General features: G+C 43.9%; 1 protein-coding gene across 6 annotated transcripts in view; it reads left to right on the top strand.

The window, feature by feature from the left end:
• Window positions 1–16,586, top strand: part of Csgalnact1 (chondroitin sulfate N-acetylgalactosaminyltransferase 1) — a 336,666-nt gene that overhangs the window by 303,969 nt on the left and 16,111 nt on the right. For all 6 annotated transcript variants that reach the window (XM_031340000.1, XM_031339996.1, XM_031339999.1 and 3 more), the window contains 2 exons: window positions 5,607–5,708; window positions 15,590–15,768. In XM_031340000.1, coding sequence (XP_031195860.1) covers window positions 5,607–5,708; window positions 15,590–15,768 — 281 coding nt within the window. The remainder of the gene's footprint in view (window positions 1–5,606; window positions 5,709–15,589; window positions 15,769–16,586) is intronic.

Genomic DNA, 16,586 nt, shown 5'->3' with positions numbered 1-16,586 from the left:
GGCAGGCGGATTTCTGAGTTCGAGGACAGCCTGGTCTACAGAGTGAGTTCCAGGACAGCCAAGACTAATAAAATAAGGAGTAGAACAAACAAACAAACAAAAACCAAAAAGAACAAAAAAGTAGTTTACTTAAGTTTTGATCTTAGAAATGTAAGGCTTATGTGAAGTTTCTGTGCCCCAGTGTAGGGGAATGCCAGGGCCAATAAGTGGGAGAGGGTGGGTGGCAGGCATGCGGACGGGGGGGAGGCAACAGGGGTTTGTTTTTGTTGTTTTTGTTTGTTTCTTTGTTTTTTGGAGGGGAAACTGGGAAAGGAGAAATTTACATGTAAATAAAGAAAATAATAAAAAAAAGTGGGATGGGCATGGTAAATGGGGTGGGCAAGTTTTGTGGGTGTGGTGAGTGAGGCAGGCAGAAGGATGTGCCAATCACTCAAAAAAAAAAATAAAAGGAAAGAAAGAAAAGAAATGTAAGGCTTAGTCAATGTTAGGACTTGTTCCTGGTGAGGGTATCCTGGTGAGTGGGATTAGGGAGAGAACATATCACACAAAGAGAAACCACAGCATGAAGGAAAGGAGCCTTCAGGAACCCGATAGATCTGTGCTTTCCCAGCTCGCCCCTCCCCTCTCCTTTTCTCTCCTTTCCTCTCTTCCCTTCCCCTCTCCTCTCTTCACCTCTCCTTTCATCTCATCTGCTCTTTCTTCTCTTCTCCCCCATTCCCTTACCTTCTCTTCCTCTTCTTATTCCTTAGCCATCTTCCCTTGTCCTTCATTTTCCTTCCCCCCTCTTGTTCTCCTTCCCTCTCTCCCCACTTCTTTTCTTTTCTTCTGAGATAAGATCTGGCTTGGAGCACATTCCACTTCCCAAACATTAGAATGATTGGCATGTATGATCATGTCTGGGTAACTACACAGGAGCACACCAAAGTCCTACAAAGCATAAAGTAATTCCTTCCAATGACAGTTCCCCCAATGACTTAATCACCTTACACTAAACCCCACCTCCTGATACCACACTGAGAGCCAAGCTACCCTCATATCAATCCTTAAATGAAAATTTCATGCATGCCACACTACAGTGGTTTCCCCAGGCCACTCAGCGTGGGTTATAAAAACTCACCTCCCAGCTTTTTGACACACAGCTTGTGCTTTCTCTTATCCAACAGGAGATCACTAATCTCCCATGATTGTTCCAGTCTTTCCTGGTATTCTCGAATGTGCAAGGACATGTGCTTAGAATGTACTGCCAGCCCAAGTGTCATAGAACAAGGCCAGCTCCCTGCTTCTGATGACAACTAAAGCAGCTGCCACTCATGCCTCAGAGGCTGCTGCTGTCTCAGTGTATACCATCAGTGCCCAACCCCCAACTATGCTTACCCTACAGACCTGATTCCCCTCAAGTCCTGGCATAGATTGACAGTGGCTCCTCAAGGCTTCCAGTTCTATAAAGGAAGTTTTTAGTGTTGTTCAACTCTGTTTCTCCCAGGAAGTCAGATGGGATTTTACAAGAATGTTCTGGAGTATGGGACAGGCACTGAAGGGGTACATTTCTCTTGAAACCAGTCTTTCCCTCTTGCAGATCAGATGTTATTGCTCAACTGGATTCTTAAGACAGGCATTCAAACTGGGAAATTTTTATATTCTACTCTTTCCAGCCCTAAGTATATTGGCAAAGTGTGGAGATTCCCTTGGTTCTGACAAATAGGTTAGGAGGATGCTGTTGACACACAGTTGGTGGAGGTCTGGAATGATACTGAATATCCTTCAGCGCACAGTACAGCTCTTCCCTCATAGTTCCAAGCTTATTTCCAGGGTGAATTTGACAAACCATGTCTATCATGAGTTCTATGCCCAAGGGTACAACACTTCTTGCAAACAGGCCTACAGAAGCCTCTAGACTACCAGATTTGCTTGCCAGTATCTGACCAGCTCCCATACAGGAACCTAAGATGACCAGACCTTCCTCCACCCAATGGTTCCCACGTGTTTTGTTGAGTTTTTTTCTACACCACATCTTTCTGCACACAGCACTATGCTTAACCCTGAATCCTATACAGTAAGACTGTCAGATCTGATAGACCCATCCCTCCTATTGCTAAGGTGGCCAGCCTTGGAGACACTGATTCTTAGGGAAACAGATATGTGTGTGTGGCTCCCTGCACAGCTCTCAGAGGTCACTGGAATGCATTTTCTTACCTCTAGGCCAAGACTTGGGCAATGGTCCCACACTTCTATAAACAGCTCAGTCCTATAGAACTCAAAGACTATGAAATTGTGACTTTGACTTATCAGGAGATAAAAATATAGTTCAGCATAAAGGACTGTAACACATGTTTTCTGCCTAACAATGTATTGTAACTAGTCTTGGCACTGTGTGACAATGACTTGGGGAATAACAAACAATTTTATTGGGAAAATCATCCTTACAAGGTACAGTGTTTATGATGTAGAAACAGAATTTTCAGTTTCCAGATCGAGGTCAAAGAATTGGGGCTGTTGAAGTAATGGGAAGTATTCATGGATCTAGTGTGCTCCCGGGGTGCGGGGGGGGGAGTGCGGGGGGATTGATAAGACCTGAGTTACTTGCAATCATTTATAGTTTCACCCTACCACGGTATCCCTGGGGACGTGCTCCCAAAAGGAATCCTGTCACCTCAGTAATATAGATAGCATTGTCCAAATACAAATGATTAACATTGTAAGGCTAGAAGTCTATATATGGCATGAGTCAGTCATTTGTTACTTCTTTTTAACCTTTATGTTGGAAACAAACCTTATCTGTATATGTTAATCTAATCACACATGTTCCCATAGACGTTTGCCAAGGACAGGGCAGTCACATGGAAAAGGTTTTGGAAAATACAAAGACCATTCAGACATCAGTAGTGGGACTTGCACAATCTCAGGGAGGAGTGGTTTCTTTGTGTATAGTGAGTCCTGCCTAGGAGATTGGAAACTTCTTCAAGGGAAGACATGCCAGCCCTACTTGTTGTTTAAGATTCCCCTGGTAGAGTGTCTAGGGTGTGCTATTTTGTCAACAAATGCTTGTTGAATGAATGAAGAAAAGACTTCACAAACACCTAAAATGGAGGGCTGGAGGCAGATACCAGAGCAAACTTGGATTTGCCTTTCTGACATCCTAACCTGACAATTTAAGGGCTAGGCCTGATCTATCTCCCTTGATTTAAAAACACCAAAGACAGAGGCAGCAAAGATATTACTGGAAAAAACAGAGTGCTTAATTCAGGCTCAGCACGGATAGATCCCCTGCACCTCCTAACACACACACAATTTTAAAGCACAACTTCTCCCGCACCTGGCCTGTGTGCACCATCTCCTTCCAGTCTGGTGGAGGAAGCAGAGGCGTTATCGGACAAGTTTGCTAAGGGAATCTTTGTGCACAGGGGCTTTCTCAGGAGTGCACCTGAAGCCAGGCTGAGTCTTGCATGCCTGTTGCTTGGTGTCAGGGTGACCTTCTTTACAAACCTCTTCCTTCTTGAACCATCCTTTCTGAACTCTTCCCATCTTCCAAGTCCCAACCCACCCTGAGAACTTACCACACTTCCTATGTTCTACCCATCTGATAACCTGGTTTGAGCTCATTTTATCTCCCAAGTACATTTTTTAGGGCAGAAACCATTCCTTCTGTTGTTTCTGATGCTTCCCAGCAACTCCAGGAATATGGCTCTTCCTTTTGGATGTTATAACAACAAGTAATCTAGTAATTTACCTAGTAATTTAATCTAGTAATTAAATAGGGCCAAGATATTTCTGGAGTCTATGACTTAGATTACTGTTTGAATGTTAACAATGGAAGGAGGGCACAGGACATACCAAAATATCTCAAAACACCATCCCACCAGCAGAATCTCTCTGTTGGCTCCCAGGAAACAACATTTCACCTTATCTACATACACATATATATATGTGTGTGTATGTAGATATTATCATGCCTCATTGGCATGTATGTAGGCATACATGAATATACACATAAATAGTTATGCATGCTTGTATTTCTATTTACATGTATATATACATACAGTTACATACACATATATTTGAAGAACAAACCCTCAGATGAACCTAGCAGATTAGCTAGACAGTATGTTTAAAAAGAAAGGACATAGCAAGCAACACACAAGCTTTGGTGAGGACTGAATCTAGACAAGTCAAGAGCCAAAGACCTGGGCCTAGGTGTGCTGGGCCAAATGGCTGCTTTGTTAGGACCCCAAATCACCAGATGCTGGGAAAATCAGTTGTGTTTAGGCTCTGTTTTCCTGCCTATAGTGACATGATTGACCTGTGATCTGAGATCACAACTGACAGATTCTGAGAGGGGATGCAAGGCTGACAACTGGGAGCAGAAGAGATCGGCAGCAGTGAGCCCAGCGAGAACAGGCTCTCAGGAGACAGTGGCAGTGAGACAGCTCGTTTAATGGGGGAACAAAAGCTACTTAAAACTTTGTGGGATGGATAGGGACTTTCAGGGTGAGTGTGCATCATTGGTTGGGGCCAGAACACTAGAGGTGCCTTATTTGCATAAGGAGGAATTCCAGGTGCTACATGACATGACCTTATGTAAGGGGAGAAGAAGTTTAACCAGGCTACCAAACTATGTGACCTCCTGGGGTGGGAGGCAAAAGTGCCCCATAGTCCAGGACAGCTGGGGCAGGGATATCATACTTCCGTACATCTCAGGATGAGATTTCTGGGGGTTGGATATGCCTTGACCCTCCTCTTGCTCCCAGCCTGCTCCACATCCCCATCCCATGGTTCCCTGGCCCCACACAGTTGTAGGAGAGCAATGGGAGAGTGGTGGCTTTTGTGTATGAAGACATACACATGCCTTCATCACTGGAGACTCTCTGCAGGGACTGTGGCTGAAAGGGAGCTCTCAGTTGTAAGTCATACTGTTATGTCTCAGGCTCCTCTTCCCAGGCTTTTGTTACTTCTAGTTGTACAGAAATCTTTTAATCAAAACTTTTAGGCCTAGGGTTGTATATGTCTACTTTATTAGCTCACGGGGAGTGAGGTTTCTTCCCACCTGTTGGAAGGGTGAGGTACATAGAAGGTACTGGTGTTTCCTTAACAGTCCAGATGACTAGGCATGTTTCCTAGGCTTCCCACAGTCTTAAACCAAAGAAGGATGGTTTACTGTGGGTCAGTTGGTAATGAAGACTGTGTTGTTTGTCTCACCCAAGGGAAACAGTCACAGGCAAAGCTTCTTGTTTTACCCTCTCTGGACATTAGATTTCTCTTCTGTAACACAGAACCAAGGTCTTATACCCCAGAGACGTCCCAGAGCCTCTTCCACGACAACTTGACACCCCCAAGGAGGCCGATGGTAGGATGGCTCTAAGGTATCTCACATCTGACATCATCTTTACCACATCTGCATATTTAAATGTATTTGTTTTCCTAATAAGATAAATAAATAAAAATTGAATGTCCAACCAGGGTGCCCTTCTCTTCTGTCTTAAGTTTACTTTGTCTCTTTTCACTTTATAAAATATTAAGGGGAAAGAAGAAGGAACGGAGGGGGAACACTGGTTTGCGTCTTACTGTAAACGTGAAGACAGGACTAGACACACATGCGTTTTGTTTTCCAGGGAGATGTGCATCCAACAGGATGGGAGAGTTCATCTCACTGTTGTTTACTTTGGGAAAGAAGAAATGAATGAAGTCAAAGGAATACTTGAAAACACTTCCAAGTAAGTGCCATCTGGCACCAGAGCCAGGAGTCACAGGAACCAGGGTGGGCTTGTACATCCAGACCCGTATCTGCTTAGTTTTGCTTAATACTGGATAACCTGGGAATTTGATTGTTGACTAGGCATGGGAAACTTGGAATTTTCCCTCTTCCTTATTTGTGTCAGGGTGATGACTTTGCCAGTAGACAAACCTGCCCTGTCTGGTAAAGGCATGGAACACAGGCTTCTGGGAGCTCATGCATAACTGAAGGCAACCTCTCTTGGCACCTCAGGCTTGGGGCTTTCATATTTTCATAGTCAGATTTAGGGAGAACACAGCTGTGCAGTGAACTCCTACACAGCCACTGCTTGACAGTCTAAGAGCAACACTTAGGCTCAAATCTCATCCATAGAGCAAATGGTCTCACCCTTTCATCTTTGCCTTTCATCCATTATTCATTTAAAGACATCAGGGGAATACATGATCAAGGGTAGCTGAGGTAGGATCCTTGACTAAACATATCCAGTGAACAGAAATTACTTCATCAAAACCTTTAGGCCTGAGGTTTTTATGTTTATAACTCATCGATCAACTGCAGAGTGTAAAGGGGGTATTCAGAAGCAGCAAAGATGGATTCGTTTTCTTTTCCAAGATAAATAATCCATCGAATCTTGTACGAATAAGGAAGCCAACATGGAACTGTCATGCTCTGTGCTTGCTTGTTGTAGAGGTGTGTAGAAAAAGTCAGCCAAGGAGATCTGATATGTGTGAGGTTTTGACGGCTTTAATAGTACTCAGCGGCAGAGCTAGTCTGAACAGGTGCACATGGTTAGATATAAACAGGATTGTCTGTTTTGAGTTTCTGGTAAGTGGAATTGGATGGCAGTTGAAGAATGACTTCTGAGATGGAGAACACTTCCAGTGTTTATTCTCATGCTCTCACCAGCCTTGTGTTAATGGCCACAATTAAAATTTCAAGCTTCCCAAGAGCAGAGATCATCAGCTACAGCTATAGCTCTAAGACCATCCACCCCCCACACACATCTGTTATTGTAAATAAAGTTTTATTGGATGTAGCAGGTCTGTTGATTTATAGATTACTTGTGGCTGTTAGATTCACAAAGCCTAACAATTTACTATCTGGGTCTTTATAGAAAAAGAAAATTGTTCACCCTTATCCTAAAGCAATGGGAGTAGTAAAGGCCTATGTGTGAGGAGGATTAAATCCAACAAAATATTTGGATTCCCTAAGTGTAACTGAAGTAGAAATTTCTTGAGTTTAATGCATAGCAGTATCCCTCTCCTCTCTGCTCAGTGATGGAGACCACAGATGGTTAGGGCTCATGTTCTCTGCCCAGTGTGCAAGGCCAAGCATCCTTGCCAATATCCACTCTGACCCTTTGTGTCTGGCTTTTTGAGGTAAGTATTGTTATCAGCCCTCTTTCATAGCTGACGAAACTGAGGCTTGTTCCTGAGGTCCTCACTCCAGTCACGTGAGATAGCCAAGGACCCCTCAGTACCCTCCTAAGATCCATAATTGTTAGTTGAAGGTAATGAGATTTGTAATCAGGCTAAATGAAAATCCCCTTCATTTGGAGATCAGTATTGTAATTAAACTGTTCTAAATCCAGCTAAATGCAAACATTTTCAGAATATCTAAAAATAAAGTCTTATTTAATGACTAGTTTGCAATGTTTTATGTTCTCCTCCTCTGAGTTTATACTTCCTCAGTTGAGCTTTGTATTTCAGATGATTGCTGCAGATTGGTATTTTGCAAACTCTGGTTTGTAATTCATTGGAGGATTACAAAATCGATTCAGTGGGCTTAGTCCAGTGTGTTTGGAAAATAGAGTGGAGTAGGCTGCAAATATCCCAAATGAATCACAGGTAATAAGGATATACATTGTTTGATGAAACACTAATTTCATTGCACATGCCTATGTGCATATACATGTACATGTCCTGTGATATGAAGACAGGATGTTCCTTTGTAAAGACTGTAGTTAAAGCTCCTGTCACAGAAAACATCACATATTACTTCATAGTACCTGATTCTTAATCTACAAATTTTCCCATGATGTGTCTGTTCTCAAATAAAAGCTTAATTCAATAGCTCTCAAATACACATAAGCTTTGGTATAACCTTGAAGGCTTTTTAACATGCAGAATACTTGGACCCAGCCCCAGATATTCTGAGTCAGCAGGCTTGAGCTGCAGCCTGAGAACCTGTATTTCAGTTTCCTCATGCATTGTTGTATCTGGTCACTCTGAGCAGCACCAGTCTAAGAGGCCATTTGATCGGAACTGTATAATAGGAGATTTAAAAAATTGTAACTTGGAATTGAATTATGCACTGACGTGTTCATCATTGTCTAATCATGAGGACACAGAGTAATCTTTTAGAGAAATCGTATCTGAGAACTGAGGCACTAACAATGAGACAGTGAGAGATGGGGAGCTAGCTCCTCAGGTAGGGCACCTCTGCACAAGCATAAGGACTTGAGTTTGGATCTCCAGCACTCTGAGTGTGCTCATATGAGCCTATAACTCTGGAACTGGAAGGAGGGATGGAGATAGGAAGGTCCTCAGAACTTGCTAGCCAATCAGTGAGCATGATCTTCAATGAGAGATTCAGTTTCCAGTGATAAGATGAACACCTGATGTTGACTTCTGGCTTCTAGGCATATACTCAGACACATGTATATGCAATCACATACACCTGTACATACACAAACATGCATACACATTTATGATTTGTGGATGTACACACACACACACACACACACACACACACACACACACACACTGTTCTACCCCATGTATGTGAGGGCAAGATAGTCTTGTAGGTGTCCTGGACCTGTCTTACTGCAGTGTGTGATGGCATTTCAAGCCATCACATGTTTGTTATTTCATGAAGATTTCATCCAGATAACTGAGGGGAGAAATTGTGTGTACAGAGGGTTGGGAGGACCACATGTAAATTTTCTGCTAAAATCCCACAGTCAGATAATCACAAATGTCATTGTGAATGTGGACACATTGAAACTCTTGACCACTGATGGAAGAAATGGAAAACAGTGCAACTATTGGATAAGAATTTGGTGGTTCTTTAAATAATTTAGAATAGAATTATCTTCTAAACTAGAAATTTCATTTCCTCTGTAAATCCCAAAATAATTGAAAATAAACATTTAAACAAATGTGCACAAATATTTAGTGGTATTATGGTCAGTTTGTGGGGTGGAATCAACTCAAATGTCCATTGTCTGACAAACAAAAAATAAATACAAAAAAATAAAATATGAAATATCCATACAATGAAATACTATTCCTCTATAATAGGCAGTAAAGTAATATATGCTATGATGTGTGCTGGGAACCAAACCCAGCTCCTCTGCAAGAGCAGTAAGGGTTCTTAATGGCTGATACCTTGCTCCAGTCTCTCAACCTCTGTCTTATATTCCTCCTGCATCTCATGCAGGGTGGGCTACTTTCTCTCTTTTAAATGGCATTGAATACCAAATCCATTGCTTACTTCAGCCCAAAGAAAAAGAAAGAGCACAGGGTCAATTATCTGATAGACACTGGGCTGGAACAGCTTGACCCATGCTTTTTGAGGATTATCCAGATGTCACTGTCCATATGGGCAATGTGTGGGTCAGGCAAGCCTACGCCATGGTGAAGACAGAGAAAGGAGCCAGGAGTTATAGGTTTAGAAAGTAAGGAAAGATTAAAAGAGCTGAGTCTATGCATTGAGCTCTGCATTAGTAAAATACCATGGGCAAAAGCAGCATAGAGAAGAGTTTTATTTTATTTTATGGTTTTAGAGGGTTAGAGTACATGATGGTAGGGGAGGAATGGCAGTGGAGAGTTGAAGCAGAGGGATGGCCTATCACACTCTTCAGCCAGACCATGGAAACAAGAACAAATTAGAAGCAGGGAAAGGTTATGAACTCTCAAATCCTGTCCCATAAGTGCCCATAAGTGACAGACAGATTTCTTCCAGTAAGGTTGCATAACCTTACCATCGGTTGATGGCTAAGTGCTTAAACACATGAGCCAGTGAGGGGGAATGATTTTCATTCAAACCACCACAAGTCCATGAAAGGAAACCACAAGTAAGGAATGAAGGAGTGTGTTCCCCTGCACATCACAGCCTTCTGTGTGTTGGCTTTCCCATACTTACAAATAGTACCATGGCTACTATATGTCTCATGGGTCAGGGTTCCTTGAGTGGGAAGGAAGCCCCACTTCCTTCTTCACCTCCTTCCTAATTCTGCTCAGGGCCTCAGCACCACGCTCATGTGCCTACTCTTCATTTTTCTGTGAAAACTGTGTGGCAAGACTTCCTCCCAGATTTTTGCCATCATGGTGTTTTTCTGCATATCAACAACTTTGCTTTGTGTCTGCCAAAGCAGACTTTGATTTCCCCACTCGAAATAAAACAAACCTTGCAGCATATAGTACAAAAAGAAAGAAAACAAAAGATAAAGCCACCTCCTTTTGGGGCCTAAGAGAGTCCATCCTAATGAGCGGCAGTCTGCCCGGCTACTCAAGATTCAAATGCTTCCTTCTTCTCTTCTTAATGGACAGAGCTACAAAGTTACAAGAAACTGACTTGTGTGAGCTCAGAGTGTTGAGGATGTAAAATTTATTATTGAAAATGCTTACAGAAAAAAAGCCAGGGATGATCGTATGTTTGGTTTTCAATCCTTCATTGCATTCAAATGTCTTCATTTGACAGTAAAGGCCATAAAACATTTTGATACTTAGGGCTATGCCGTGTAAAGTTTTAAATTACACATTTTCTACAATCCTAGCTTCTATGCAAAATTTTAAAGTGTTTTTTTTTTTAAATAAAGGGAAGTGTCACATTAAGACAATTTCTTTACACTTGTGAGAAAATGTCTGTATTAGAACCAACCATATGAGACAGCAAGGTCTTTTATCACTTCTAATCTTCTCATTTGGAGAAAGGCAAGGCAATTAGGGGAATTAAAAGCAGCAGAAGCAATGGCTTTCTCAGGTCATCATAACCTCTACAAAAATGACTGCATGTAACTGAGAAGTCCCCACAGGGCAGATTTATTATATCAAAGGAAGGACCTGAGTGGGAAATTCAAGCGTTTTGTCAATTATTAAGATAATTCAAGAAGTAATTAGGAATAAATCATGTATCTTTTTGTGTTGTGTCCATAGTAGAAATTTACATACTAGTGAGACAGAGAGCCCCCATTCTACTATGCTCGGTGCCTGTTTCTTGCTATGCCACAACAATAGGCATGTCATTAAATACTGCATTTCATTGTGAGAGTAAATTAAATATTTCAAAACAAATTGCACGTGCTATTTTCTCAGCTCGGTTTTCTCTTACTCCTCATTTTTCCTCCTGGTTAGAACTTCCTGGTTAGCATTTGAGAGTGCTGAACATTCCTTGTAGGGAAAGCTCTTTGCAGATAGCAAGTTCTTCAGGAAGTGACTGGAGAGCCTCAGTCATTTCTACTTACTCATTGCTTGCTGTGCAGAATGTTTTTAGTCTCTCCTTTGTCCCTCTGTGTGCCACTCATGAGCCAGAACTGGAGAATTTCTGGAGGGAGGAGAGGTGTGGAGCTGCTTTCTTGAAAGGATCTAAACTTGCTAAAGCCTCTTATGAGTCGTTGCGCTTGATACAATGAGGTATCAAGATACAAGGACAACGAGGGCAGGACTCAATAGCATGCCCACCGAGGACTCTCTAGGTTGCAGGAAGGTAGTAGAAAAGTATGAAAAGAGCCCCTTCACAGAAAGATAGGAAGATGGTATCTACTGGGAAAGGATCACAAGAAGAGACATGTGGTCTCAGTCCTATGCATACCTTTTTGATTCATCTATCATGAGCGTCTACTGGCTTGTCACCAGAGTTGGGCAGGTGGACAGCAGACCCGAATGCCTGCATGTGGACTCATGGCCATGGGGTTTCTCGGATGGAGAAGTCACTGTACAATAGACTTTGAGGTCTTGCTATCCTAGCAGCCAAGGAGGACCCATAGGTGGATGACAGAGGCAGCATATCCTTCCCAGGTCATTGATGATTCTAACCCCACCCTGCTTTCTTTGTGTACGTGTGTCCCACTAATCAGGACCTGGTGAGATATCAGGGCTTCAGAGGAGACCAGAGGAGAGTTGTCCCTGGGTTGCTATGCTCAAGGTAGATGAAGGGGCCAGGAAGGACAATAGAGGACAGAGTTCTGTGAGGCATGGACACAGGCTGCTGGGCTTCATGTGTCACTGCCCCAGTACTACCCCCTGGGTAAGCAATGTACATACAGAGGAGATGTCCTCCTGGGGCTGTCAATGTACCCTGGAGACTGGTTGTGGTCCGCATTGGGAATGGGTAGTGCCCTGGAAATCACAGGGTGTACCTTATCTTATAGAAAGCATGAGTGAAAAGAAAAAAGCAAATTGCTGCTACGTGAGGGCGGACAAAGTGTTTCTCTGGACCTAGTTTCCAGAATAATTTTTTCTGTAGAAGAAACACATTCAGGCAGAGAGGTAACGTTCAAAGGCTTTTTGTAATCTTTCAAATTAAGGTCATCTCAAGCACTAGTGCCATGGATGTCCCTCCTCTTTTCCCAAAGGCTGCCATGCAAGCCCCGGCCCCTCCCCTTGCTTCTGATGCTGCGGAGCAGATAAGGGTGTTCAGTGGGGCAAGCAGTTTGAGCCAGAGTGGGAAGAGTTTTTGTACAGAGCAAGGTAGATTTATTTGTGTGTTGGGCAGGCAGATGCATTAGATTCTTGGTTCCTCTGTAGCATCCAGTTCTTTGCTATCTCTTTGCTATCTCTTTGTGTTTTGTTTGCCATCGTGTATCTCTCTTATAGGTTGTTGTATCTTTAACACAGTTAGCTCAGACATTCATACCACTCGCCTTGCATTCTTCTGCTCAATGTGACTTGACTTCAGAAAGTATCTGCATGGGCTGACTACAGGCTAGCCCAAGCTGAGGTAGCAGTGTCCCTGCTTTTCCAGTGAAACATTGAAGAAGGTGTGCCTCTGGCCTTAGGGAAGGTTGCTTAGGACATATTCATGCAGCAGAGAAGCCTGTTTAAGCCAAGTGTGGGGCACATTCCTGTGACCCCACACCTTAGGTTGGAAGGCAGATTGTCAGTTTGAGCCTAGCCTAGTCTATATAACATGATCCTATCTCATTAAACCTCATAAATACATAAACTTTTATTTTTAAAATCTTTCATGATAAAATTTAAAAATCCCCTTAGTGAGAGTTAGTTACCTTTTAAATTACGAGTCAAATATAATCTGAAGGAGCTCTGTGTTTTGAAATGATAACTTTCCTACTCTGGGAACCAGATAACAAATACCCCTGTGGTTCAGGAGACATGGCTTCCGAGGGTATAAACACTGAAACAATGGAACAAGACAGACCCTGAATAAAGAATCCTGGGGAACTGGCTGGAAAGCCCCCTAGGTGAGCAGGTGAAACCCAGACCTCTCCCTCAGGTAAAGTTTCCCTTGGCAGCTAAACAAACATGGCAGGAGGACATGGGCTCTGGCGACTTACAGCCGGTGCTGAAGAAACCTCTAGGAGCTCGAGGCTGCCTCCCAGGTCCTCAAGCACCTGTGTGTTTATGGAAACAGGGTTGTATTTTTTCTTAACTGGTGCCAGCTGTAATTCTGAAAAAGATCGGAACATAGTCTCCATGCTAATCAAAGAAACTGGGCTGGAGCCACCACCCCCTGAGCAAAGGATTGCAGATAAGGCTCCGAAGGAGGAGGGGAAATCGCAGGACTGGAATTAGGGAAGACTCACAGTCCAGGAGGATGTCAGAGCTGAAGGGGCCTTGAAACAAGGTGAACAGGGTTTCGGAGAAAAGCGGTAGAGGCAAGAGACTTGACTCCAAATAAGTTAGAAGGACAGCGAGGGCTAGAAGCGAAGCACTCTAATTTCTATTCATAAATCTGTGTTCACACATATTCATAGACATCCAGTGTGCACACGGTAGAGAGCAGGCACAGTTGCAGGCCTTGGATTCTGGACTGCTGATTCAAAGAACATGGTTTTCTCGTACCAATATCTTCCACCTGGATCTTAGGTTGTCTGTCCCGTTGGTCCTGTCTGGAGTCATACCAAGACTAGGCTGGGCTCATAGATTCCCGAGATAAAACACCAAAGCTTCTTTTGAGATCTGAAAGAAGATAGTCAGTCACAGAAGAGTAGCAAAACTGGTTGTTGTGATCAGATCCCCAGATCCTAGCACCACTTGCTGGGTGAAAAGCTTAGGACTTAAGTACTTTGTGTTGTCCTTGACCCAAGAGAGTTGCAAAGAAGATAAACTATTAATAATGGAAATAGTTTTCCTTCTGTGTCTGCTGAATACATCAAGATGGGGAGAAACTGGGGAGTGGTGGGTCTGGGCCAAGGTAGGAAGGGCACGGAGTGAGGGAAAAAACAAACCATGATCAAAGATGGATGGAGTCAACAAGGAGACCTGCCAGATGCCAGCCCCCTTGGCACATGGGAGCTGGAAGAGGACTGAATGCAGCCTTTCATTCTAGCTGCTGGAAGGCTGTCCAGGTGCCTCTTGCACCAAATGAATTATGTTTTGCCCAGGCGTGTCCTGTTTCAGAAGATTCTGCCATTTGAGGGGCAGGTTACCAAAGCAGAGGCTCTTGGCCTCAGTCACTGGGGCTTGAGAATCCTTACCTGTGCTGATGACGGCAGGAGCCCATGCTCATAGCTTGCCTGATCCTCTGGCCACCACTAAAATAGTCACTCTGAAATGGCTAAGGGGACTGTTACTATTCTCTTTATGCAAATAAAGCAACTGAAGAACAAAGTGAGGAATGAGTTTGCCCTCCTCACAAAGCTAGCCAACAGTGCTGCTGGCTGTGCTGCATGAATGAGTGCTTTCTAACTGCAAGGTGGTCCTCTTCCCTCCCGGGCAATGCTGCTGGATCTAAGCTAGGGATGAAGGAAGGGGGAGGGAAGAAAAAAGAAGGGAGGGAGGGAAAGAGAGGGGAAGGAAGAAAAAGGAAAGGAGGGAGAGGAGGAAGGAGAGGGAAGGAAGAAAGAAGGAAAAAAGAAAAGGAGGGAGGAAGAGAGGGAGGAAGATAAATTTCAGCCTGTCTAGGGCAACACACATGAAGAACATGTTGCCTGACTTCTGGTAACATGAATTCAGATAAGAAGATAGTGGGAAGCTGTGTTGTACAGTGACTGAGTTTTACGCACTAGGCCCTATTATCCGGTGGCCCAGGATTCATGCAGATGTCTCTGGGTTTTGCTTCTCCATTATGAATTACAAATTCTGTCACAAGAAATGTGCATTTATAATAACAATAGCAGTCTCAGTATAGAAGAACTAGCAGAAATAGAAGGAATAAGTCCAAATTGAAAGTTCACTAGGGACAGGAGAGATAGCTCCATGGTTAAGAGCACATACAGTTCTTGTAGAGGACCCAAACTTGGTTCCCAGCACACATGTCGAGTGGCTTACAATGACTTGTAACTCCAGCTCCGGGGATCTAACACCCTCTTCTAGACTCCATGAGCAGCTGCGCACACGTGTACACATCATTAACTTTAAAACTGGGCACCGTAGCATATATCTGTAATGTCAGCCGAGGCCTGAAGATTATGAAATCAAAGCCAACCTAGACTGGACGGCAAGACTGTCACAGAACAAAACAAAACAACAATTTTGCTAGGTGTTCTCTGTCCTTTGAATGCCAGTGGTGTCTATCTAGTCTGGCTACTCTGTCCTTGCTTGGTGGCCGCCCTCCCCTCAGGGGAATAGAATGTTCAGGGTGGGATGGCCCCAGCTGTGCATTTCCCAGGGGACTCTGTCTTCCTGGGTACTGCAATAGTGAGTCAATCCTTGACCTTCTGCTTTCCCCACCTTCTAGAGCTGCCAACTTCAGAAACTTCACCTTCATCCAGCTGAGTGGAGAATTCTCCCGGGGAAAGGGACTGGATGTCGGAGCCCGCTTCTGGAAGGGAAGCAACGTCCTGCTCTTTTTCTGTGACGTAGACATCTACTTCACCTCGGAGTTCCTCAACACGTGTAGGCTGAACACACAGCCAGGTTTGTGTTGCCTCATTCTCCTTACCGCTTTCTGGCACTCAGCTCTCTCTTTCACTCGGCAGCTGCTCTGTGCACAGTCCACTCTGATGTTCTGCCCAGGAATGAGAGACATTTTCCTCCAGGAACAAAGACAAGGAAGGTGGCCTTGTTTCATTCATCCTTGGGTACTGCCCAACGGGCCTCTCAGGCACACTAATTCTGGGACTCTGTCTTGTGCCCTTTTCTGTTTCCCACTGTCAAGTCAGATGAGTGGAACACACACAGGGGAGACAGTAGGCGAGAGGACATGGGCCTGGAAAAGCCACTCACCTCTAAAGGGAGAAAGGTAGCTACGGGCTAGTATCAAGGCCATGGCTGGAAGAAACCGCAGATACAAAACTGTTATCTGTGGACTTCGGCACAGCTACACATAGCTAAGAATCTAGCAGCGGTCATTTGCTATTAAAAGGTGGCAGTCCTTCCAGATATATTGGTTAAGGGCAGTTACGTTGAGCCCTCCTCTGCCCAGGGTCTTCCTGATCTCCTTTGCCAGTCTTTAAGGATGTGCTAGGAACCAGCGTTTAAGGGCTTTGTGCACACAGGACAGAGGCAGCAGGACATTCCACACGCATCACGTTGGGGAATATAATTCCAACCACTGACTGTAAACAACTTGATTATGTTCTCATCCTGGGAGGACAGAAAGGTTCAAGAATCAGACCGACTGGTCTAGCTGGTGGGTTACTTCTGAGATCTAGTCTAGAGTTAAATGAAGGGACAACTGAGAGTAGATGTAAACGCCTGGGCTGTTTCGGACGGCTGAGTGCATATGGGCAGGA

Source organism: Mastomys coucha, unplaced genomic scaffold (assembly GCF_008632895.1).
Source record: "Mastomys coucha isolate ucsf_1 unplaced genomic scaffold, UCSF_Mcou_1 pScaffold22, whole genome shotgun sequence".
Lineage (NCBI taxonomy): Eukaryota > Metazoa > Chordata > Mammalia > Rodentia > Muridae > Mastomys > Mastomys coucha.
Note: the sequence above shows the minus strand (reverse complement) of the source record. Positions and strands in the feature narration are given on the sequence as shown.